The 22,428-nt window shown below is 42.3% G+C and overlaps 2 protein-coding genes across 9 annotated transcripts in view; one reads left to right on the forward strand and one right to left on the reverse strand.

Moving 5' to 3' along the window:
* Positions 1 to 22,428, forward strand: part of PXK (PX domain containing serine/threonine kinase like) — a 42,984-nt gene that overhangs the window by 15,356 nt on the left and 5,200 nt on the right. The window contains exons 6-19 of one of the 8 annotated variants that reach the window (XM_021530984.2): positions 5 to 78; positions 909 to 983; positions 1,815 to 1,919; positions 2,078 to 2,179; positions 2,802 to 2,963; positions 4,220 to 4,337; positions 4,778 to 4,856; positions 7,011 to 7,059; positions 7,840 to 7,917; positions 8,303 to 8,389; positions 9,021 to 9,090; positions 9,963 to 10,025; positions 13,279 to 13,313; positions 13,583 to 16,686. In XM_021530984.2, coding sequence (XP_021386659.2) covers positions 5 to 78; positions 909 to 983; positions 1,815 to 1,919; positions 2,078 to 2,179; positions 2,802 to 2,963; positions 4,220 to 4,337; positions 4,778 to 4,856; positions 7,011 to 7,059; positions 7,840 to 7,917; positions 8,303 to 8,389; positions 9,021 to 9,090; positions 9,963 to 10,025; positions 13,279 to 13,295 — 1,079 coding nt within the window. In that variant the 3' untranslated portion in view covers positions 13,296 to 13,313; positions 13,583 to 16,686. Of the gene's footprint in view, positions 1 to 4; positions 79 to 908; positions 984 to 1,814; positions 1,920 to 2,077; positions 2,180 to 2,801; positions 2,964 to 4,219; positions 4,338 to 4,777; positions 4,857 to 7,010; positions 7,060 to 7,839; positions 7,918 to 8,302; positions 8,390 to 9,020; positions 9,091 to 9,962; positions 10,026 to 13,278; positions 13,314 to 13,582; positions 17,627 to 22,428 lie in introns of those variants that run through there. The other 7 variants (XM_021530994.3, XM_021530967.2, XM_021530946.3 and 4 more) reach the window with 7 other exon arrangements.
* Positions 17,435 to 22,139, reverse strand: PDHB (pyruvate dehydrogenase E1 subunit beta). Its single transcript, XM_021530471.3, has 9 exons — positions 21,979 to 22,139; positions 21,717 to 21,824; positions 21,583 to 21,645; positions 21,464 to 21,499; positions 21,066 to 21,351; positions 20,269 to 20,379; positions 19,610 to 19,701; positions 19,231 to 19,372; positions 17,435 to 18,932 (listed from the first exon to the last, which is right to left on the reverse strand). Exons 1-9 carry the CDS (start codon positions 22,108 to 22,110, stop codon positions 18,787 to 18,789), a joined length of 1,116 nt encoding a protein of 371 aa, XP_021386146.1. The 5' UTR covers positions 22,111 to 22,139; the 3' UTR covers positions 17,435 to 18,786.

Genomic DNA, 22,428 nt, shown 5'->3' on the forward strand with positions numbered 1-22,428 from the left:
GTAGGTTGGCGAATACGTAAGAAATATTTCTTAATGAAAATTAAGAATCAACCAAAGGAACGGCTAGTGTTAAGCTGGGTATCTATGCTTTAATTTAATTCTTAAGTCTTTCTTAATTTCACTCAAAGTTTGATTTTGACTATCATGTGCGAGTGATGGGGAGAGAGATTGAAGAGCTCAGGCTTTGAGACAGCTTTGGAATCCCTTAGGTAGATGTGTGATGTGGAATTTCTTGTTTTTCTTTCCTCTGGTGGTAAATCCAGTTTGGAACTTTCTGTGCCTGGCCATTTGTTCCCAAACCTGCACCTCAGGATTCTTTACTTGTAATGATGTGGCTGTTGACCATAATATAAATGTGCTCACTGAAAATAATGAGATGAACCTTTTTAAAGTCATGGGTTTTCCTACTCAGACTTTTAGTTGTACTGACAAACTAATAGGTGAGCAGGGCATGAATTGCTCCCTCAATGAGAGTTGATTTTGCTCCTGTTCTGAAATGTGCTGCCCTGTTAGTTGTATGAGCACAGCTGTTTGTGAGACTTCACTGGAGAGCAGAGGTCACTAAAGCCTGTGGGAGGAGGGAAGTTTTTCTTGCTGCAGAGGAAGAAGGTGCCTTATCAGTTCCTAATGTACACAGTCCCCAGTTTAGGGTTGGCAAAGTTCATTCAGTGGTAGCAATGCATGTCAGGTCAGTGGAAGAAAAGAGGCAGTAATATTTATGGTCAGGATGTTTGTATGGCCTTATGCAGCCTCCTCATGTTTCATTTTGTATGTGTAATTTTCTTGCTTGCTCTTCAAAATATACCTTCAAACATGTGGCCTAATATGCCAAGGTAGAACATTGATCACATCTTCTGTATGGAATGCAACATGTATTTTTATGCCATTCTTATCCTGTTTACTTCCAGGCTGATCTTGGCCCTGATAAATACTTGTCTGACAGAGACTTACAGTATGCTGTGAAACTTCTTCCTTCCTGTTCTGTGAGTACTGAAGATTTTAAAATTTTGCTAGTATGAAAGTGTGTGTCAAGGACTGATCTTGGAAAAACACATGTAGCCTAGTTGGCATAGTTCGTAATTTTAGGGTTGCTTTCATTCAAGGTTTGCAAACCTTTTAATTAAATTTCCCATATACCATGAGGTAACATGTTCTCAGCACAAGTAATAATCCTGCAGGATTATTAAAGGAGATTCAGTGTTGTGGTTGATTTGATTTTTTTCCTTCTTGTGCAGTACTGTGAGATCATGAGCTTTTATTTAATCTCCTCAACACCTTCAGGCTGTTAGGATAGAACTGTTTAAGTGAAATTGCTAATCCGTGAGCTGGGATACTCCCAGGCAGCAGTGGATGAGGCAGTGGAACAAGTATTGTTATTTTTTCAGTTCTTTGGACTCAGGAGCATCTTAATAGAGCTGCAATGGAGGGTGTACTATTTAAGCTCCTGTGAAATGCCACATTATAAATCCAGTAGACATCTCTGCCTGAAAAACGGGCATTTGACTCCAAAAGGAGTCTCTGGAGTCTCTGTTTAAGGTTATTAAGCATGTGAAAAACTGGCTGAAACAGGTTTTTTTTTTTTTGTTGTTGTTGTTTTTAATTTATATGTTAATTGAATAATGTCTTTGTGAAGTTTTTTTTGCATTTACTGCAGGTTAAGACTGAATATTTTCAGTTATTCCGTATCACTGACAGAATCCAATTTACTACTTTAAATACACAATTCAGACTGGTATTTTTTTACTTGTGAGTTGAACACAAATGATTTAAAAATCTATCATCTGAAATTTACCTACAGTTTCTTCTTTTGGTAGCATCCCTATATTTACAAAATCACTTTTGCCATTGCCAACGAATCTTCAGCACTGGTTATAAGACCATTCAGTGAAAAAGGGACACTAAAGGACCTCATTTATAAGGTAACATCTTCCCCTTACCCCCAAGTCAAATGGCAGAACATATGCTGGAGTGACCATACATGTTTTTTATAAAAGTGTTTGCCATCAATTGCTAAGCAAACTAAAGCAAATTATGACTTTTCTAGGCATAGTACTTGATTCGTGTGTTTCTTTTAAAGGCAAAGCCAAAAGATCCATTCCTGAAGAAGTATTGCAATCCTAAAAAAATTCAAGGTCTTGAACTTCAGCAAATAAAAACATATGGAAGGCAAATATTAGAGGTAATTTTTTTCTTTATTTACCGGCTTTTTTGATTTATTATTTTGGAGGCCAGCTGGTCTAACTACAGAAAGTGGACAAACCTTCAGCAGAATTCAAAGCTAAATGCAAATTGAGATACACTGCTGAGTTGAATTTAGATATATTTGTGTGAGACCATTTATGACCCCCCCCTAGAAAATGCAGTTGGTATATGTAGAGCTTAAATGGGAGAGGTGATAATATAGTCTATTCCTTGTGTAACATGGGAAAGAAGTACCTCATAGCCTGCAGAACATGCCATAAATGCATGCTTGTTAGTGTGTTTTAAATTTTTTTAATTGAAACTGTTATATTCAGTAGAATTTAAAATTTTAGTTTCCAGATCTCTTTGGGAGGTGTCCATAAGCCTGCTTTGAGGATCAGCATCAAATATTTGTTTTGTGAAAAGTCCTACCAGTGAAATGGGAATGAATAGTCAGCCAAAGAGGATGTAGATAAAAGATCAAGTTGAGTGAGCATTCCAAACTGGGGCCTCATTTATTATGTGTCTGCTTTAGTATTGGAGCATTTAAGTGATGATCTTACAATCTTGAAAACATCAGACCATCTTGTGATGGTGCTTCTCTATTCAAATTCTTTCAGGTATTAAAATTCCTCCATGAGAAAGGATTTCCTTATGGCCATCTTCACTCTGCCAATGTGATGCTGGATGGGGATACCTGCAAGTTACTGGATCTAGAAAATTCCTTGTTGGGACTTCCATCATTTTATCGATCATACTTTTCACAGTTTCGGAAAATTAATGTAAGGTTCAGACAAGGAATTCATGCAAATCTTTATTCTCAACCTTTGTTTGTGGAGAACTGACTAGAATGAAAAAAAATCTCTCTCAAGCACCTTTTTTTTCATCAGAGCTTTACTCCATCAAATTGCTTTTTGCTTCCTCCAAATCACTGCACAGCAGTTCTGTTGCAGCACACTGGAGCGAGGCTGAGGCCAAAGGTAAACAGGTAGAGGGGGAGTGCAGGTGAGTGTTTTTGTGACAACAGTGCCAGCACAAATAGAGGTAAAGTGCAATTGTTTTAATATCTCTTTCCACTCTGGTCTGTACTTCATAGGAATTTGCATATTGTCTACTACAGTTTCACTTTTATGTCTGTACAGTGAGCACAGCTATTTACTTGTGCCTAGCTGGGAGAAGTAATCTTTGGTGGAGACTGTGAAAATTGATCAGATGCTTGCAGATTCTAGCTATTTAAGGGTTATTTTTATTTGTTTGAGGGGTGTCTGACTGCAGGCTTGCAAAGCAAAATATTTATCTACTGCAAAAATATGAAAACAAATATGCCTTGTTGCAGCAACATCATTCCCTGCCTTTAGGCTCTCATCGTAATAAATTCTGTGCAGCATCATGAGAGAGCTGCTTGCTGGTCTTGCTAAATAAGTTCTGTATTGTCAAAGAAATGATCACAAGTTCATGGTTAGTCCATATCTATTAGTGCCATCAAAACCTCTTACTGTAAGAAGAGCCTCTTCTGTTTAAACATGATTCAGAAATCTTGGAAATATGCTGTTTGGGAGATCAGCATGTATGTACAGCTTGCATGAACGTATGGAGGAGCAAAAGAGACTCTCCTAGGTTTGATTGGTATGCATTTTTTCCCCATCTTTTTATCTTCTTCCCTGTAAAGTGACAACTGATCATTTTATGAATCTCATTCTTTGCTATTTGACTTAGCTAGGAAAGTGTGCTTGGTTGGAACTTCTGTTGCTGTGCAGATGTCTAAACTGCTTTGTGAAGAGTTTACTACTTCACACATTTTTACAGAGCATGACTATACTGCTCTCCCATTTATACCATCTTGTACAAAAAGACAACAGAGGCTGCTGTAGCTTGTAGCATGAAAATTTCGTCTGAGCTACAGTTATGCAGGGAAATGGTTGTGGTTAGGAACTGCCTTAATGGTTCCTCTTTTCTGTCTTCACATGCAAGATCACTGGGTTAACCACTTACGAAGAACTAGCAAGGTGTGGTTTTTTTTTTCTTTTTTCCCCCACAGACTTTAGAGGGTGTTGATGTTCATTGCTTTGGACACTTGCTGTATGAAATGACCTATGGGAGACCTCCAGACATGATTCCAGTGGAGAGCTTCCCCCCTGCTCCATCAGTGTTTGTTGGTTAGTATGCAGTGCATAACATCTCAATCACAGCTGCCTGGGTACACTCCTAGACTTTTCCAAAGATGAAGTGTTGTGAAATAGCAGCCTGAGATCTTTGCACCCTGTGACAAGAAAGAATTAGTAACTTGATCAAATAGAAAACGTGTTCTTCATCAAATGCATGTAGTGTATGAATAAAACTTTTTTAGCTGAGTGATAAGGTAGTGTTTAACAAGTAATGAGATGCCTGGGTTCCCTTGCCTCATGTCTAACATTTTTGAAAAGCTTCTATGTGCAATAGTAATGCTATAATAAAAACCACATGCCACAGAGCTTCATCACTGCTTGGTTGATGCAATGCTTAGGGGAGCATCACACAGCAGTGCCAGACGTTCATTCTAAGTCATTTGCTATCCTGCTGGGCAAAAATGTGTTCATTCTTACTTTTTCTTTGGTAGTGTCAGTGTTGGAGTCCATTCTGACTTGTGAAGCTCTGAAGAATGGGATGCCAACTGTCTCAAGGCTCTTACAGATGCCGTAAGTCCTGTTCGACTTGTTTTATATTCATAGCAATGTTTTTAATTATTTTAGGAGGAAGAAACTTTCTGCTCTTGTTCCTCTTTAGAAAGATTTGCTCCTCCATCTCTGAGGGGTGTGTCCCAAGTGAAGTTGATAGGCTTTATAGAACCCATCCCTTGTTCATATGAATGTTTAACGTTCCTTTGCCTCTCGGTGTGCTGGAGCTGTTACATATGCATTTCATTTAATTATTTAGGGTTTGAATTTATCCAGCCATTCAAGTAATGCAAGCATGATTGAGATCATGTACAGATTGATTTAAAGGATTTAAAAAAAGGAGTCTTTTTGCATGCTCCCTTCAGACCTACTTCAGAAGATTTTGCTATCAGTTCACTTAGGACTGGCAAAATACATCTTTTGCTTTGCTCAGCAGTGACATTTAGACCTGCTCTGGGTCTGAAATGTAGTATGAAGGTTCTGTCTGTTTTCTTGCAGGGCTGGCTTAGGGGTTCTCTGAAGCATAGACAGAATGAATTTCCTTACAGGCTGCCCTTCAAGTTTGCAGGAAGGGATGAGGGCAGGCATGGGGACAAGGCCAGGATGCAGGAAGGGAGGACTGTCTGTGTGCCACTGAGTGGGGACCACCCCTGTCTGCAGTGCCACCCTGCCTGCTGGCACAGCATTCCAGGAAATTGCTGTCCCCATGCTGTGGCATGTCACCAGCATGCTGAGCATGGAACCACAGTTTTGGTGGGAGGTTCTTTCATTATTTCTTGATGTGAGATGCTGAAGCTGGGGCCTCCTCAATGGCAGATTGTCCATACCTAAATCTGGGTCTGATCTCACAGCACAGATTGCAGTGCATTTAGAGCCTGCTCTGAGGTTCTGATTTCTTAGTTGGGAAGAGTCACTGCAGCCTTCAATTCCTTTTTCTCCTCTCCTTTGCTTTTTAAGGTGTGAGGTAAAGAGAGCAATGTAAGCAGGGTAGAAACAATATAGGAAAACTCTGTGAATATTGAAATACACAGGTGTTTAAAGATGTTGAATAAACAGTCTATGCCCAGCTGCATTTGATATGTTAGATATTTTCATACCAGTACTCTTTACAAAAGTGTTCTACACAGATATGCAATGCAATTAATGTAATTTACAGCAATTAATATAATTTAAATACATATTTATTATAACTAGAAGAACATGTAATATGAAAAGGTCAAAAAGTCCTGTAAGCAAGGATGAACTTTCATGGATTTTTGAAGTATTTTGAAATTTGCTTTATTTCTAAATTTTTCATTCTCCTGAATTAACTTGATTCTAGATGTGAATTCATTTTCTCTAGTATAGCCCGTGATAATTTTCCATAGTGAATAGCAACTCAGAAATCTTTATCTTGGAGCCAGGATTGAGGTATTCTGTGACAGTTTTCTAGTATGTTCTCCAGCACGAAGTATCTTGAAATGGGCTAACCAGTTTATTTTCAGACTACCATTGCCCTCTAGTGTCTTTGCTTTGAATGGAAAAGGATTAATCACTTATGGTGTTTCTGCTGATACCATAGAGGGGAGAGCAAAACTATTGCAATATTTGCTTTAGTTGCCTTTTGTAGAGGACAGGCAAGAATGCAGATATTTTCAAATGTTAATTTCATTTGATCTTTCACATGTTCCTTGTTAATTCTAGGACAAGGGTTGTGCTAAGAGAAGTTTTTTAACAAGAGCATTGATTTTGTTTAGATGAAATTTAAAATAAAGTCCCTGGACTTTTTTTTTTTTTTTCTAATAAAGAATCCATACACTTTTAAGGAAAAGGTATTCTTTTTTTGGGGGGACCTTTCTCTGCCTTTGATAACTGTACATGTTCTATCCACTTTCAAAATAGCTCACACAAACCAGTTTTCTCAGCTGTAAGTAGTGGCTACATTCTGAGGGTTGGGTGCTGCTAATCCTACAGCAGTGCTTAGAAATAAAAAGCAGTACATAGAAATTTGTGGCCAAGGGTTGAGGACAGAGAAGCAAAAGGAAAAAGAGTAAACCCCTCTTTTCCCTTTTGCTTCTCTGTCCTCAACCCTTGTGAACAGTAAGTAAGCGAACAGTACCAATAGTATTCTCATTTTCTTTTCCTGTCTCTTGGGGATAATATTCCTCTTTTTTCTTTTTCTTTATCAACTCTCAGATTATTCAGCGACGTCCTGCTAACAAACTCAGAGAAACCACAGTTTAAGGTAGAGTTCAACACTGATTTGCTGATGTTTGTGGAAGTGCCAGGATGGGGGTAGTTACATATTGATTGGCAGAAGGGGTTGAGGAGAGCTGGCTTTATTTGCCTCTATGGCTGTTGCCATCAGTGTTTGCATTCCTTTGCCACACTGTCCCTGAGAACTGTCCCTGGGAACGTTGTCCCCTCCCTTAGAGGGGAGCACGATGTGACCCAGGGGTGTTCAAGGGCAGCTGCTGAACTGGATGGAGCCCATCTGTGTGACTGATGGTGATGCTCTGGCTGAGCAGAGGCTCTGAGCCCTGCAGGTCCCTTGCAGTGAGAGGAAACACACTGTAAGCACTTGTGGAAGCCAGTTTTGCTACCTGAGACCATCAGCACCTTGCTGCCAGCTCCAGCACTGGGGCATTTCAGGGGCACATCTGGTCCCACTGGAAGCTGCCCCAGGGTGCTTCTCCTGGAGGATTTGTGCCCTGTGTCTTGTGTTGTCGGCCTCATAGAAATTTGGGGATGTGTCTGGAGTCTCAAAGTAGTTATCTGTCCTTGCCTTTAGAGTATCCCTTCCAGGGTTTGGTGTTTCTTTGTCCCTGCTGATCTGTTGCTAGATTTGGAGTAGAAAAACATGCATCTAGAGTCTTCTTTCTGTTTCACTAAAGGAGTAATGTCACATCTTGGGGCTTTAGATGAGAAATGTCATCAGATGTATGGTGGGTGAGTTTTGATCAGTGAAGTTGTGCTTTCCTTTATCACATTTTGTGCTATGATTTTGTTCCCCATTCTGTATTAGATTCCTACTAAGCTAAAAGAGGCATTGAAAATCTCCAAGGAATGCATAGAAAAGCGATTAACAGAAGAACAGAAATTGGTAATGTCTACATTTCTTTATTTCCTACAGACGTTTTACATGCAGAAAGTGACTTTTTACTCAGAAGTGATTTTGAGTAGTAAAGGCTTTCACCAGCAGATTTACTTTCCCAGAAATGCAATATGAGGAGTTGTATCACAGCTCTTAACTGTATGGAATTTCACTATTTTAAGAGATGCAGTTTCACAGGTAGTGGCTCCCAAGTTAGAGGATCATTTTAACTTCAGTACAAGTCTCCATCTCTACCAGAAGGAAAGGCTAGAAATGAAAAAGGAAATCCAAGCATGCATAGTGACTACAGTGTGTTTTCTTGTATCCCAAACATTGTTTTCAAACATTTGAGATTCTACTATGGTCTTTTTCTATTTTTTCCTTAATTTTGCAGATTCACCAGCACAGAAGGTTGACAAGAGCTCAATCTCATCATGGCTCTGAAGAAGAAAAAAAGAAAAGGAAGATCTTGGCACGAAAAGTAAGCAATCTTTGAATAGGTTTCTTCCACAGAAAAATATGTGTTTATTTTTGTAATGTTTACCGTGAACAGGTTTAGCCATATGTACATGACTGTACTCCTTCCTATGTTTTTCTGTATTACTTCCTGGTTGTTTTCACTTCTTTAGCTAGGGAATAGATTTACTAAAAATTTAAGTTACAGTGGTAGCTGACTTGTATATTGGTGCAGCCCGTTTGAGGTTGCTGGATGAGACCAGTCTTGGTTAACAGCTCACACCCAGATGCTCTGCTCTGTCCTACTCCCTGGGGAGGTGTTGGAGCCTGCAGCACTGTCTGCATTCCTCTTCTTTTCTGGGGAGGGACGTGTGTGTGTGTGTGTGTCTGTGTGTATCTCAGTTTCCTTCCTTTCCCTTGTGGTCAGGGGGCACTGGAGTTCCCTGGGGCCTGGCTAGAGTTATTTGAGCACAAAACAGCCTTGCTGCTCTTGTAACCACATCAGCGTGTACTGGGTGTGGGGAAGGGGATGCTGAGCATTGAAAAACCTTGTGTGATGCAGTGGATGGCTGTTACAAATCTGTGTGTCAGTTCAATTCTTGCCATAGAAGTGATTATTCATTCCTATCTTCCATTTCCTCTGCTCCCTTTTAAAGAAGTCAAAGCGGTCTGCCAATGAAAGTGGGGAAGAACACTCAGCCAAATACAGCAACTCAAATAACTCAGGTAACTACAGAGAGAGGAATTTGCTTCTGCACAGCTATGTCAGTTTTGTTCTTATTACTGCCATTTTCACTCTGAAAAGATTTGGGATTACCAACACTTCACATATTTGACTATCAAAGCCTGGTACCACTGTTTTGGGTATTTAATAATAAGTAAAATTGAGGGCTTAAGAATCTTGTCAATTTTATATTTTCAGCTGCCTAATTTAAAGTAATGTCTCCTCTCTTCTATGCCCCATTCCTGAAAAAAATTATCAGTCTCTTCATTGTGTTTGATATTTGAGTTGAATAACAACAATGTCCATTAAGTAATGGGCCATTAAATAATGCAGTCTTCAGAGAGAGTTTCTGGTGATCTGTATTACATAGTAAGGTGTTAAGATGAATGAATTGCTCCTTCAGTGCCAATTTTTAAAACAACAGAGTCTTTGACAAATTTTCATTTAAAAGGTGTGGTTGGTACTATGGAATGAACAGATTACCAGAGTCGATTTTTTTTGGCTAAAATGTGTCCAAAACCAGCTTGTTGTGGAATACAGCAACTGACTGAATATTATCTCTTAGGAGAGATGGGGTGCCACCCATGCATTGGCACAACTCTTAATGTGAACAGAATTTGTATGATGTACTTAACAGCCTAAGCAACAGTAATGTTTCCCACTGAGAAATATTGGGTGCATTTCCTATGTCTTTGGGGCTTCTCTCATACTCTCTACTGTAAAGCCACTGTTGCTATGAGTGAGTATATTTCCTAAGATGTGCAAGGAGGATTAGATTTTCAGTCAATAAAGTTGGCCTGCCTCTAGCAATCTGTCCTGTCTGTGTTGAACTGCTGTGTCACAGCTGTAGTTACTTGACTGTTGTTTTATTCAGCAGGCTCTGGGGCGAGTTCCCCTTTAACATCTCCATCATCCCCCACTCCACCCTCCACAGCAGGTACGTTCAAGAATCATTACAGTTTTTATCTTTTTTATGTTGTTTTTTACCCCCTCTGCCCCTCAGTGGTGGTGTTATTCCCAAGATGATCAAGGGATGATGTTTTTCAAGGATGGAGCACCGAGATGTCAGTTACCTTGTGGCAGCCTGAGTGTGGGCATGTGCTATTTTTTGAGGTCACAGAGAACCTATTTTGTAATTATAACCTTTCTGAGATACACATGACATGATTTACCCAGGGTGTACCTGCTTGCTTCAAAGTCTGTATTACTCCAGGCCTACCCACATTGCAACTTTCCAGGCATTTTTTTGGGCCTCATGTTGCAGTATGCATTTGTTTTGGTGTTAATGGTCTGTTGACTCTGAAATACTGCTTGTCCATCCCTTGTTTCTTTGTTCTTTTTATTCCTGTACTGCTGTGATTTATTTTCAGGAATTTTAGGTGTGACAAATTTGGTGGCTTATGCTTCATAAATCTCCCCAGTTCTGCTACACACCATTGATAACCCAGTAGAGTTTGTAGAAACAAATCTAGAAACAAGACTGATTTGGGTAAAAATAGTATCTTTATTATTTTTGGCCAGTTCTGTTTTTCAGTTTACTGGGTGGCTGTGCAGAGAGTTTTGCTAATGTTTAAAACAGGGGTGGGAAGTGATGAAGAATCTGCTTGAGTGGGCAATAGAAATACTGTGAAAGTTTAATTACAAATCTGAATATTGAGCAGTAGTGGATATGCTTCAGTCTAAAAGACTGGAAGAGGAGCACTGGCCAATATTAATAATAAAAGATATTAACAGAATACATTTCTAGAGGGGAAGCAGCCCATGGCATTGCCATTTTTTATGGTGACTTTTGCCATAGGATTTTTAGTCCCAGGGACTTTCTCCATAGCACAAGTCATTAACCAAAGCAATGAAATCAAATTTGTCTTTGCTGTGCATAGTCTTTCAAAGGACACTGCAGTCTGTGTGATGTAATTCAAATCAGTCATGCTGAAATTCAAATTAGTAATTTCTCCTTCAAGTTGAGGGCATGAGAAGTGTGTATGGTAGGAACTAACCCGGTTAACCTAAGCAAGATAATGACTGTTACTGTGTAGCACAGTAACAGTGCTGTTCTCTGGATGCACTGACTGTGATCTAGAGAATTTGTTGCCAATCCTGCCAGGGCTTCCATAAGGATGTAGCTGACATGTGGCTCCAAAATGGACAGATGTATAGAAAGCATTCTTTCCCCTATAAAACTGCTGTTTAGTTATGTTCTGACTTGGATTTGTTGGAACTTGGTTGAAAGCTTTTTCAAGTTTTAAGCATGAGATGCAGGTTTATGTGCAGATGTGGATCAAAATAGCTCAGGTTGGTGCTCAAAGCTTGTCTCAGTCCAAACCATATTGTCACAGTGTGTCTGTTGGTTGTCTTGTGGCAGTGTGCTCCTCATGACTTGTGGGGATCAGCCCTGTCTGACATGGTGCTTGTACCCATCCTCACACTGGAGGTGCCTTAGTGAGCCAGTGGCTTGGATGCTGTTTATGAGGTGTAAAGCCAAGTGTCACATGTTCAGGAATGCTTTTGTGAGTAGAATTTGTAGAAGAAATTTCAGATATTAATTCTGAGAGAAAACTAGATTTTTTTTTTCACCAGCAGTGTTGTAGTTTTAGCTGTTCTAAGCAAGTCTGTTTTTACTGCCTTGAGGAAAGACACACTGGTCCCATGGCAGGACCTTGTTTGTGACAAGTGATGCATCTGTAGCTTGCATTTCTCTCTTCTAATTTCCTTGTACTTACTAAGGATATTTACCTCTGTACCAAAATTGCTCGTGGGTGTCAGTGTGGTGAGATGATTCTAAAAAAGGCATTGAAGCTTTCAGTCTGTCTAGTTTGGTATGGCTGTGTGAGAACTCGGGCCTCTCAGAGCATCCTGCTGATACAATACCACAGCAAAACTAAGGCTGATGGAGAAAAGTGCCCTCAAGAGAAGCTTCTGCTCTCATCCTGGCCTGTAACTGGTCATACATAGTGTGGGTGTGTGCAGAGAGAGACACTGTCCAAAGGGGAACGGGCTCCAGGCTGACTTGCCCTGGGAAGGAACCTCATGCAGGGGGTTGCTCACATGTTGAGAGGTTCTTTGTCCCTGAACAAAAGCCCTGGGAGGCTTGGCTTGCAGGAGAGTGCTTGGGAGAATTGATGGAAAACAGACTGAGGAATAAAACCATGGTTGGGTTCCGCTGTCTTACGGCAGCTGCAGCTGCAGGACGGAGAGCATGGCCTGCTCTGAGGGGAAAGGTGCCTCTGGAGATGTAGGCTCTATGGGCTCTTCTCACTGGTGAGAACCTTTTGGGCTGGTGGTGTTGCAGGTATTTGGCTAAATAACATATTTGAAATACATTGTTAGGTCAGGCAAGTGACTCTAATGTAACATCCTGCGTTTCTAACATTCTCCCAGTGTAGTTTTTTTTTTTTTTCCTCCACAATTCTTTGCTTCTGCTGGGAAAAACCATTCATTTTCTTTGTGGCTGTGAGCAGTGGCTAGGATCAGAAGGGGTGCAGAACAGTGTGGTATGGGTTATTTAAAATTTCACTGAATATTTTCTTAATCAGATAAGCCCGTAAGATGCAGCAAGATCTTTCAACAGAGAACAATTTGGAGAGTGTCACTTTTGCTTCTCTGGACTTCTCTGCAGGAATAGTTAAAGAATTAAACTTAACAATCTTTTTCCGTGCCAGTTGTTCTGAATCCTTCAGTATGACATATGTTTCATTGACAGCCATATGGTGCATGTTTCCTGCCCCTCACCTTCCTGTAAAACAGTTGGAATGCTGTAGGAAATGCTTTTCCTGAGTCTCTGACCACAAGTGTGAATACAGGTGTTAATACAGCAGGAAGTGTTTCTTGAACTGAATGGATTTTGTCTTCTGTGGCTAATCTTCCTGCAGATTTCTTTCTAAATCTCTCAAAATGCACATTAATCCTGTAGAGCTTGAATTATGGCATGTGCAACTGAAAGCATGTATGTTGTATTTGTTGATCAAGTATAATGTTTAGAGCATGGAAAATGGTGGTTCATTTTTCAGAATTGAATGAAGTATTGTAAATGTAATATGAAATAGTCAATCTACTGTCCTAATATTTGTCAGTGAGTAAGAATGTATTGACTTCTGTACTAACTTTTCAGCTAACAGTATGTTTTTCTTACTTTGACACGAGAACTGGATGATTAACTTGTGTCCTCTCTTTTTCTCTGCTGTCTTCAATAGAGCATGCATCATTTTGAACGTGAATTTTCAGAAAAGTAAGCTAATGCTGATTTATCTCTTTAAAGATGCTCTGTTTCTGAATGGGAAAGTTGGATGCAAATCTTGAAGTTGCTTAGTATTGGGAGGGAATGGAAGAAAAAAATCTGAATGTTCTTACAGATTATTTTAATGAAATACAGCATCTTTAAAAACTATCACTAAAATTATTTTCTTTGTTCACATCCCATTCTCAGCCAAGTTTTTAATGCTGTTTGCACAATTGCTGTCACTTTAAATTCATAATTAAGTTTTTGTTTCAATTCAGGCATCAAGTTTACAGCATCTGATTTACTTCCTATTCCTTTTAACACACTCTTTTAACAAAAATGTCCCTGTAAAAACCCTTGGTAAGTTCTTGTTTGAGTGTTTTATTCTTAAAACTGCATGAATGAATATGTGTGTTTGCAGGCAACGTCCCTCAACATATGTATTGGAAGGGCCTAGTGATAGCTAAGCACTTGTGTCAAATGTTTTTTCTAGCAAATAGAGGAAAATATTTAATTGTAGGGCAGAACAATTTCATCTGTAGATGTAAATGTATATGAATGCATGTGTGTGAACTAAGATTTCTTTTGCACCACTTGTATCAAGAAGGAAAGGACAACTTGGTGTTGATGACCTAACTGAAGTGAATGGATTTGAAGATTTCTGAATCATGCTCTTAATTAACAGGTTCAGTATGTAATGCCCATAGCTAGTGAGATTCTGAACCCTGCAAGTATTTATGTCTTACAGCAGAGCTCAAGTGTAAGGGTGTAATTCTCTGTTATCAGTTTCCCAAGAGTTTAACCACATGATGTTGTCACCAGCTCAATTTCAATAATAGTGAGTCCTGAGGAATTTAACAATTTTCCAGGAAGAAAGGTGATCTCTGCCCCCACTTCCGTGTCTTTTCTACTCCTGTAAAATAACCAGGCCAAAAGCTGAAGATAACACATGGAATCTTGGCTACTAATATTTAGTGATCCAAGCATTTTGTGTCTTTTTTGCCCTCTGTGTGTCAAACATGTGCCTTCTTTCACCACGTTACCACTGTATTTGTATTCCCTGGCCACTGCTTTATGGTCATTCCCTATTGCATCTTGTGCAACTACTTGCATGGTCTCTTTCAGCCTCACCTTGTAATTCCAGACAAAAATCTTGTCTTTGTTTCTGCAGTTCTTGCATCTCTTTGATGCCATTTCTTTTGTGATTAGCTGCTCTTGGTGCTTTCACAGCATTTTACCTGATCTGTTTGGAAGTAGGCTGGTGCAGGGTCCTGCCCTGACCACTTCAACCACTGAATGGGTACTTGGACTGTTCTTGGTCTTGTTCTTCCTTTGGCCAAGTTTTTCTCTCCTGGCCTCCATCCACGAGACAAACAGGACTCTAATGCTGGGATTGTTTTGTCAGCATTTCAAACAGTAAAATGATGTACATCTTTGGCAAGTGTCAAAAGCAGATTTGTATAAGTTAGAAGGCTCCAGTATGCAATTTATTTGTTTGTGCTGCCATTGTGTATAGTCTTGGTTACTTCAGAAAGCAGTTGATCTACATGCAACAGGTAGATTAAACTGTTTCAGTTGATCTCTGGTATTTCTATTAGGACTTTTCCTCTGGAAAGGAAGAGAGTGAAGATGAGCTCAATGTGTACTTCAAAGCTTTGTTTTCACAGAAGGCTTTCATGCCAATGAGAATTTCTCCTGAAGAGCTGGAAGAGCTACAGTCATAGCATATATAAATGTACACTGGCAAAATTGAATGCTTTATGTGAATACTCTGCATTTTGAGCTTGCTCTCATATGTGAAAAGTCTTTTTTCAAAGACCGGTACGGATAGAAAATGAGAGTTTTGAATTATGTCTTTCATCTAGTATAACTACTTGTTTTAATAACAGCAATTCTGTTTTTACTGTTACTTGTTAGTCTAAAAACAATTGTTGATAAGGAATTGAGAGACAAATGGAGCATGGAGAACTTTTGTCTGCTTTCTGTAGTTGAGCTTTATCCTTCATCAAATCTCTTTTGAGTCAGAGTGGCATAAAAGTTAGATAATTACTTGAATTTGCTCACTTCTAGCAAGCAGTTCTACTTCAGGAACAACAGTCTCTTGGTTGCCTTAATGTTGTTTTACCTTGCCCAGTATCACAGTTCTTGCTACTTACCAGTATATTCCTCTTTGTAGGTCAGAGCTACTGGAAGCAAGTGTTAATAGGTGTAATTTGTCTCTTCAGTCTTCCTATGGCATAACTCATGCTCTTGATGATAGTTCAGATTCGCTGCTGAGTACCAGGATATTAATAATTATGACCCTATTCCTTCCAAAATATGAGACAAGATAGGCCCATTATTGTTTGACTTGAGTAGCAGTGATGCTGCAATGTGCAGCAGCAGAGCTGCACAAGATCAGGGTGCTTGGCAGAGTGCCTGGGGTAAATAAGGGAAGCCACTTGCCTGGATGGGAACTGCCAGGAAACAGCTCCATGCAGGCCCTTGCTGCTGGACCAGCTGCATGTTCCACTGTGGGCTCTGGCTTCCCAGGGAGTCAGGACGTGGAGGCTGAGGTTGCATGTGAAGCAGAAAGTGGATGTGGCTGGCATAGAAAGCAAGGGACAGAGTACAAGGGTGGCTGGTGGGAACAGGAGAGACAGGCTGGAGGTGTGTGTGACAGTGTTGTGATTCATTTAGTCTGTCAAAGCAACCATGTGTTACAACATACTTGGAGAAAGTCAAACAGAACTTTGGAAGTGTAAAACACTTCCAGAAAACTCTATCTGCAGTTACTACTGTAGAACTGAAGTATAATCTGGCCAAGTGAAATGTTCATCACAGATACTACAGTGATGTGATTCTTCATTCATAGGAATGTCAAGTGAGTTATGTAAGTAAGAACAGGTAGTAAAATTTGCTTCCAGTCTTCGTTACTGTTCATATCCCAAAGAACAAACTGCCTCACTAGGGACAAAAAGGAGAAGCTGAATCTGGGAAGTCCCATTCAGCAATCTCTGTTTTCCTTGGTGCATGATCACACATGAGTCATGTTTTACATCTGAGTCCTGAGGCCCTTCAGGCTTCATTTCAGAGGCATCTCAGATGACATGACTCACCTGCAGATAGAGGGATTTGATCACTTCGGCATTTTCCATCTGTTCTGTTCCTCACACTCCACTGGCATTCAGGGGATGATGGGACTAATCCAGCCAAGCAGCCGCAGGCCTCTGGGGCAGGACATCCCTGGCATAATCAAACTGCACCTTCTCTCCCCACCTTCTCAGGAGCATCGTCCGTCCCCCCAGCGCCGCCCCTGCCTCCGCCGCCGCCCGCAGCTCCTCCCCCGAGCACAGAGGCGCCCGCGGCGCGGCCCGAGGTCAGCGCAGGCCGGGGAGCCTTGCTCAGCTCCATTCAAAACTTCCAGAAAGGAACTCTGAAGAGAACACAGACCTGCGACTACAGTGCTCCCAGGATCAGCTGAGGCCATTGGTCACTCCAGGATTCAATTCCCTCTCCCCCTCCTGTGCTGACCCTCCTGACCAGCAACGGACCCACCAGCACACAGCAGCTGCAGCTCCCTTCTCCCGGGTTTCAGCTTTCCTGGGGAACAGCACTGCTCTGCCCGAGTTGCTTTGCCATGCTGGCATAAGTACTCTGGTCTCTACCTGGCTGCAAGAACTGTGTTCTCTAGCTACAGTTTCAGGGGTACAGCAACTCCTCTACAGCTGAATAAAAAAAATCTGAAAATAGGAATCACCATGATGATGGTAAATTAATGCATTTTTGCTAGCTCCATTCCACCCCATTTTTCAAATTACAGGAATGTAGTTTTAGTCTGCTCAGTTTTTCAACTCTTTTCATGCACTTGTAACTCATCTTAATTCTTGCTGCATGGAGTCAACAATGTTTTACATAATCCAACCCTTAAAATGTACTGCACAGGTGAGGGAATTGGAGAATTAAATCTTATTCCCACCACGTTTGCTGGTGGAGTTAAAATGCTGTCTCATGAAGCTTGTTTAAATGGACATCCTACCTGCAGCTCCAGGGGAAAGTGTTTTTAAATGAGGAAGCAGTTGAAGTGGGAGGCTATAGGGCACTGGGATGTTATTGTTGATTTAATTAAATGAAAAGTTATTTTGAGTTAATTCTATCATTTAAACTTTATTGAAAGATCCTTTTTGATTTAAAACCTTAAACAAATTGCACTTTAAAGGATTATAGATAATCCATTTTTTTAAATTCAAGTACATCAGTGTTTGTTACTATGCAGAGAATGTCTGTACAAAGTTTCATGTAACCTGTGATATTCAGTCATTTTTATTAAAATGTTAATGGAATTCCTTCAGCAGCATGTGGTGGATATGTTCCAGTGGGATTCAACCTCCAAGCCAGACCTCCCAAGAACTGAGCAGCACCTCTGCTAAAGGAAATACCCTGGGAAGTATTCCTGGCTCTTCGAAAATAGGACCCAAGCTCTTCTGTCTGCTTACAGACCCTCTCCCCACATTTACCTGAGGGGCAGAGCAGACCCTGCTGCACAGGCTCCTCAAGGCAGCTTTCCCTCTGTACCAGAATCTGCTGAGGGAAGCCTGGCAGAGCTCCCTGGGATGCAGTGATCTCCAAAAGGCTGCTCTGAACGTGTCCTATCTCTTCATACACAGCCCACACACCTGCTGCCTAGGCTCAGTGCAGCTGAATAAACTAACTCATGTTGCACTGCAAGAACTATAGCAAGAGTGTGGTGTTGTCAGCCCAGGTGGGGAGTTAAAAAAAAAAAAAAAAAAAAGAAACCACAAAAAATCTCGAGTAGTAAAAGCAAAGCATCTGGGCACTTTTTTTTTTTTTTTTTTACTTCTCCCTTATGTGGCACCTAGTAAAGAAAAATTAGGTATTGTTTCCCATCACATAGTGGAAAGGTTCAGGATCTTTATTTAAGCTCTTGTTCAGAAACCTTTCTGCATTGCAGAGTGCTCTTCAAACAGCCATCATCTCTGAACCCAGCCTCTGGGTTGCCACAGCCTGTGCTCAGAGTTGCAGTGAACTGCTGTCCTGATGGGCTGGGCTTCAGTGATCAGCCTGATCATTTCTCTTTAATGAGCCTTGCAACCTCAGGCTCCTGCAGCTGTACAGCATTCGAGGCCTGCTCTTGCTCTCTGCAGCTCTGCACTCAATCACTGCTGCAGCAGGTTCAACACAGCGCCTCTGGTACTTACAAGCCAAGCAAAACCAGGATTTTTCCCTCACTCTAAATTTAGAACAGGGTTTCTCCACAAACAGTAGCACTAACCCAGCTGTACTGTTGAACAAACAAGCATTACCACATTGCATATAGGAAGTGTGGCTTGGGGGGTTACCCTATATAAATATTTTAGGAGGTCATTATACTTTCCCCACTGTACAAAAGATCATGGAGCTTACACAACAGAAATTATGCATATAACATGCCCAACACCAAGAATGCCTTGTAGAGCAGGATTTTAAAACATCTATTTACAACTTATATATTCAAAGTTTTTTTCACTGCAAATACTATATCCTTCACTTGAGGTATGCTGTTATCCTCTAAGATTTTTGCGTAAGGCATGGGGACATCAGCACCGGTGACACGCACAGCTGGAGCATCCAAGTAGTTAAAGGCAGGTCCTGAAACAGAAGACAGTGTCAGGTTGCCAAGTATTATGGTTTTATCTTGATTCCATTTCTGAATGTTACTCTATTTAAACAATTTTGTTCCTGAAGCTTTAATATTCCAGAAGGCAGCATTCTGGCTTGTTTGTGTTCATGCACTCTGGGGTTTGGTCATCCACCCTATGAAAATCTCTAGAGTGAGACAGCTCCAGCTCGTCTGATGTTACCTGTAACTCTGCTTTTGCCTGGCTTCATCAAGAATAATCAGGATTTAGAATAGGGAATGAGATCAATGTGCTGTGAAACTGAGTACCTTCCATGATCCTGGCACAGATTTCAGCTCCTACTCCAAACTGGGGCCAACCTCCTTCCACGGTTACCAGATGGTTTGTCTTGACCACGCTGGCTTCCACCGTTTCGATGTCCATCGGCCGAATGGTTCGCAGGTTTATAACCTGGGAGGAGGGAGAGTGTGATCCTGGCTCTGAGCTGAGCCTTCAGTCACCTCGGCTGGGGTACAGGGCCCCTCAGCACTTTCAGCTGTTCTGACTCCAAAGACAAAGATCCCTAACTCAGAAACGTGAAAGGCACATGCTGCCAAGGCACTTGCAAGCATTAAGACACTTGTAGTTTTGCAGAACTTTTTTTCCCCCACTTCAGGGATATAGAAAAGTAACCCAAACCCCACTCACCTCACACTCTACACCTTCTTTGGAAAGTACAGCAGCTGCTTCCAAACAATGGCCAACGGGTCTTGAGTGTGCTACTAATGTAACATGAGTTCCTACAACAGACACAAGTGGTAGAAAAAAAATCTCTTGAGATTTTAAGTTTTTTTCTAGACCAGGCTCCTTTCAAGGCAGCATTAGGATTCACTTCCAAATTTAAGGTTCTTATTTGAAATACTGAGCCCAGACATAACATGAAGAGCGGAAGGGTCATGTTAAGACACAAATTTTGCCCTTGAATTTAATATAGTTTTCAGATTATCCTATTCAAAAGTTCATATAGTTCAGGGGTAAATTATGAACAAGTGGGCTGAAACACTACAATGATCTCTTTTTGCATTTTTGACCAAAATCACATACTTAGGTGAGGAGAAAACTGTTTGAGCCATCACTACCCAATCTATATTACAGAACAAATCCTTTATGGAGTTTTTTAAGCTGAGAGATGGACAATCAGGTAATATTTCCTTGTAAGGGCAACAGAACACGAAACCACACTACTGGATAAAAGAATATTTGAAATACTTTCCTTTGCCCCGTGACAGCAGTACCCTGAACAGACAAAGGTTAGAAAGTCTCCAAGCATGTCAATTAATAAGGAAACAAATGCATTCTCAGCTTACCTTGCCTTTCTATTTTAGCTTTTCCAATGGGAATAATAAACTCCTTTGATTGTGCCTGTTCAGACATTTCAAAGGGAACACTATAGAGTAATTCACTTTCCAGCATCACAACTAGAAGGAAACATACTTGGATTAGCATGTACACCTGCAGGCACAGGCCTGCACTGACCACTAACAGTCCTGCAGCTCAGGACAGTAAACCCACCCAGGCAACAAGGGAGTGAGGACTATGTTTACAGAAGGAATTTTAAAAAATGTAAATCTTAAGTCTTTACTTCAATAATGAAATATTTTAAAAAACTTCTAAAACTACTCAGAAATTAGGTGAGCTATTTTACTTTTGGTACATGACAGTACAGTCACTAGTTTTAGAAAGATTTCAAACTTTTAATTACTGTTTGTGAAAAAATGAAAGTCAAAGGTTGCCCTGCTCTTAAAAAAGGACATTCTGAATTTATCATTTAAATTTCATGATCTATAAAATTGAGTTATATAGGCACTATATATGCAGGAATATAATAATATAATCCTCCTAACTCATCTTTACCCTTTTTAAACCCTTTATGGTAGATTTATAAATGCTTCCAGGTTTCCTGGTTGATGCCTGTGCAGCAGTACAAAATCACTCTGTTAGCATGGAGGGAAAGCATTAATCCCTCTGTGTCTTTTTACACACCCTACACCTGCAGCCAATCAACCTTGAGCGCTTTAAGGTTTAACCAATCTTTGTTTTTGTGGGGAAAACCAGCCATTCCTTAGGATCGGCTGCCAGGTATTGCTACGACCTCCAGGCTCACCTGGATTATCATCCCGGATGGATGCTTTCAGCAGCCCTTTGGCATCCTCCGAGCTCCAGGGGCTGACGACTTTGAGGCCGGGGCAGTGGCCGTACCAGGCGGCGAAGCACTGCGAGTGCTGGGCAGCCACGCCGGCCGCGGCGCCGTTGGGACCCCGGAAGACGATGGGAACAGAGATGGATCCTGAAGACATGTAACAGGTCTTGGCAGCAGAGTTGATCACCTGGTCGATCGCTTGCATGGAGAAGTTGAACGTCATGAATTCACACACTGGTCTCAACCCTGCCTATTAAATGTATTGAAATATGTTTTTTTACATAAAAGCATGAAGTATGCTATTTGACATAAAAACAGTTTAACCTTTAAAACCAGAAGTAGAGAAATGCAAATGTACAAACCATAGCAGCACCAACAGCGATTCCTGCAAAGCCCATCTGAAAGAGAGGAAAACCAAGGGATAAGCACCAGGGAGCAGCTGATGGAGGGATCACCACGATAGGAGAGAGGGCAGCCTGACCTCGGATATCGGGGTGTCGATCACCCTTTTGTCCCCGTACTTCTTCCAGAGACCCCTGGAGATCTGCAGGGCAGGAGAAAGGAGTCAGCGCCCGCCTGAGGCCCCTTCCCTGTCCGCCAACGCCTCCCTCGTACCTTGTAGGCGCCATCGTACTGTGCCACCTCCTCGCCCAGCAGGAAGACGCGCTCGTCCCGCTCCAGCTCCTCATCCAGCGCCTGGTTCAGCGCGTCCCGCACCGTCACCTGCGAGACAGGCGGGCTGAGCGGGGACACGCTCCCCACACGCCGGGAGTCACCTCGGCCCAGGGCCGAAGTCCCCTCACCGCCCGCCCGCCCCGGGGCCAGACCCTTCTCTGAGGGGCGCGAGCCCCGCTCGGGCGGCAGCGCTCCCCGCTACCTGAATGGCGGCGGGCGCGGAGAGGCGGAGCCCCCGGCGCTGCGGGAGCCGCAGGAGCGGGGTGCCGGCGCCGCGGCCGTGCGGGGCCGGGCGGGCGCGCAGCGCCAGGTGCCGCAGGGCCGCCGCCGCCATCTTGCCCGTGTCCTCTCGCCCTGCACCGCCGGCCCCGCCCCCGCCTCTCGCGAGAGCGCCCGCGCCGCGCGAACGGCGGCGAGGGGCGCGCGGCCTCCCTGCGCCACTTCCGGCAGCGGGGCGCGCGGGGCCCCCGCGGGGCCGCGCGCCCGAACGCCCCGCCCGCGGCCCCGGCCGGGCCCGCGCAGCCCCGCGGGGACGCGCGCGCGGGGACGCGCCCGAGCCGCCGGGCGGCCCCGTGGGCGGCGGGAACGCGCGGCCCGGGCGCGCCGCCCCGCCCCCGGCCGCCGGGGCGGGGCTCGCCGGGACACGCCCCCG

Source organism: Lonchura striata, chromosome 12, assembly GCF_046129695.1.
Source record: "Lonchura striata isolate bLonStr1 chromosome 12, bLonStr1.mat, whole genome shotgun sequence".
NCBI classification, from domain to species: domain Eukaryota; kingdom Metazoa; phylum Chordata; class Aves; order Passeriformes; family Estrildidae; genus Lonchura; species Lonchura striata.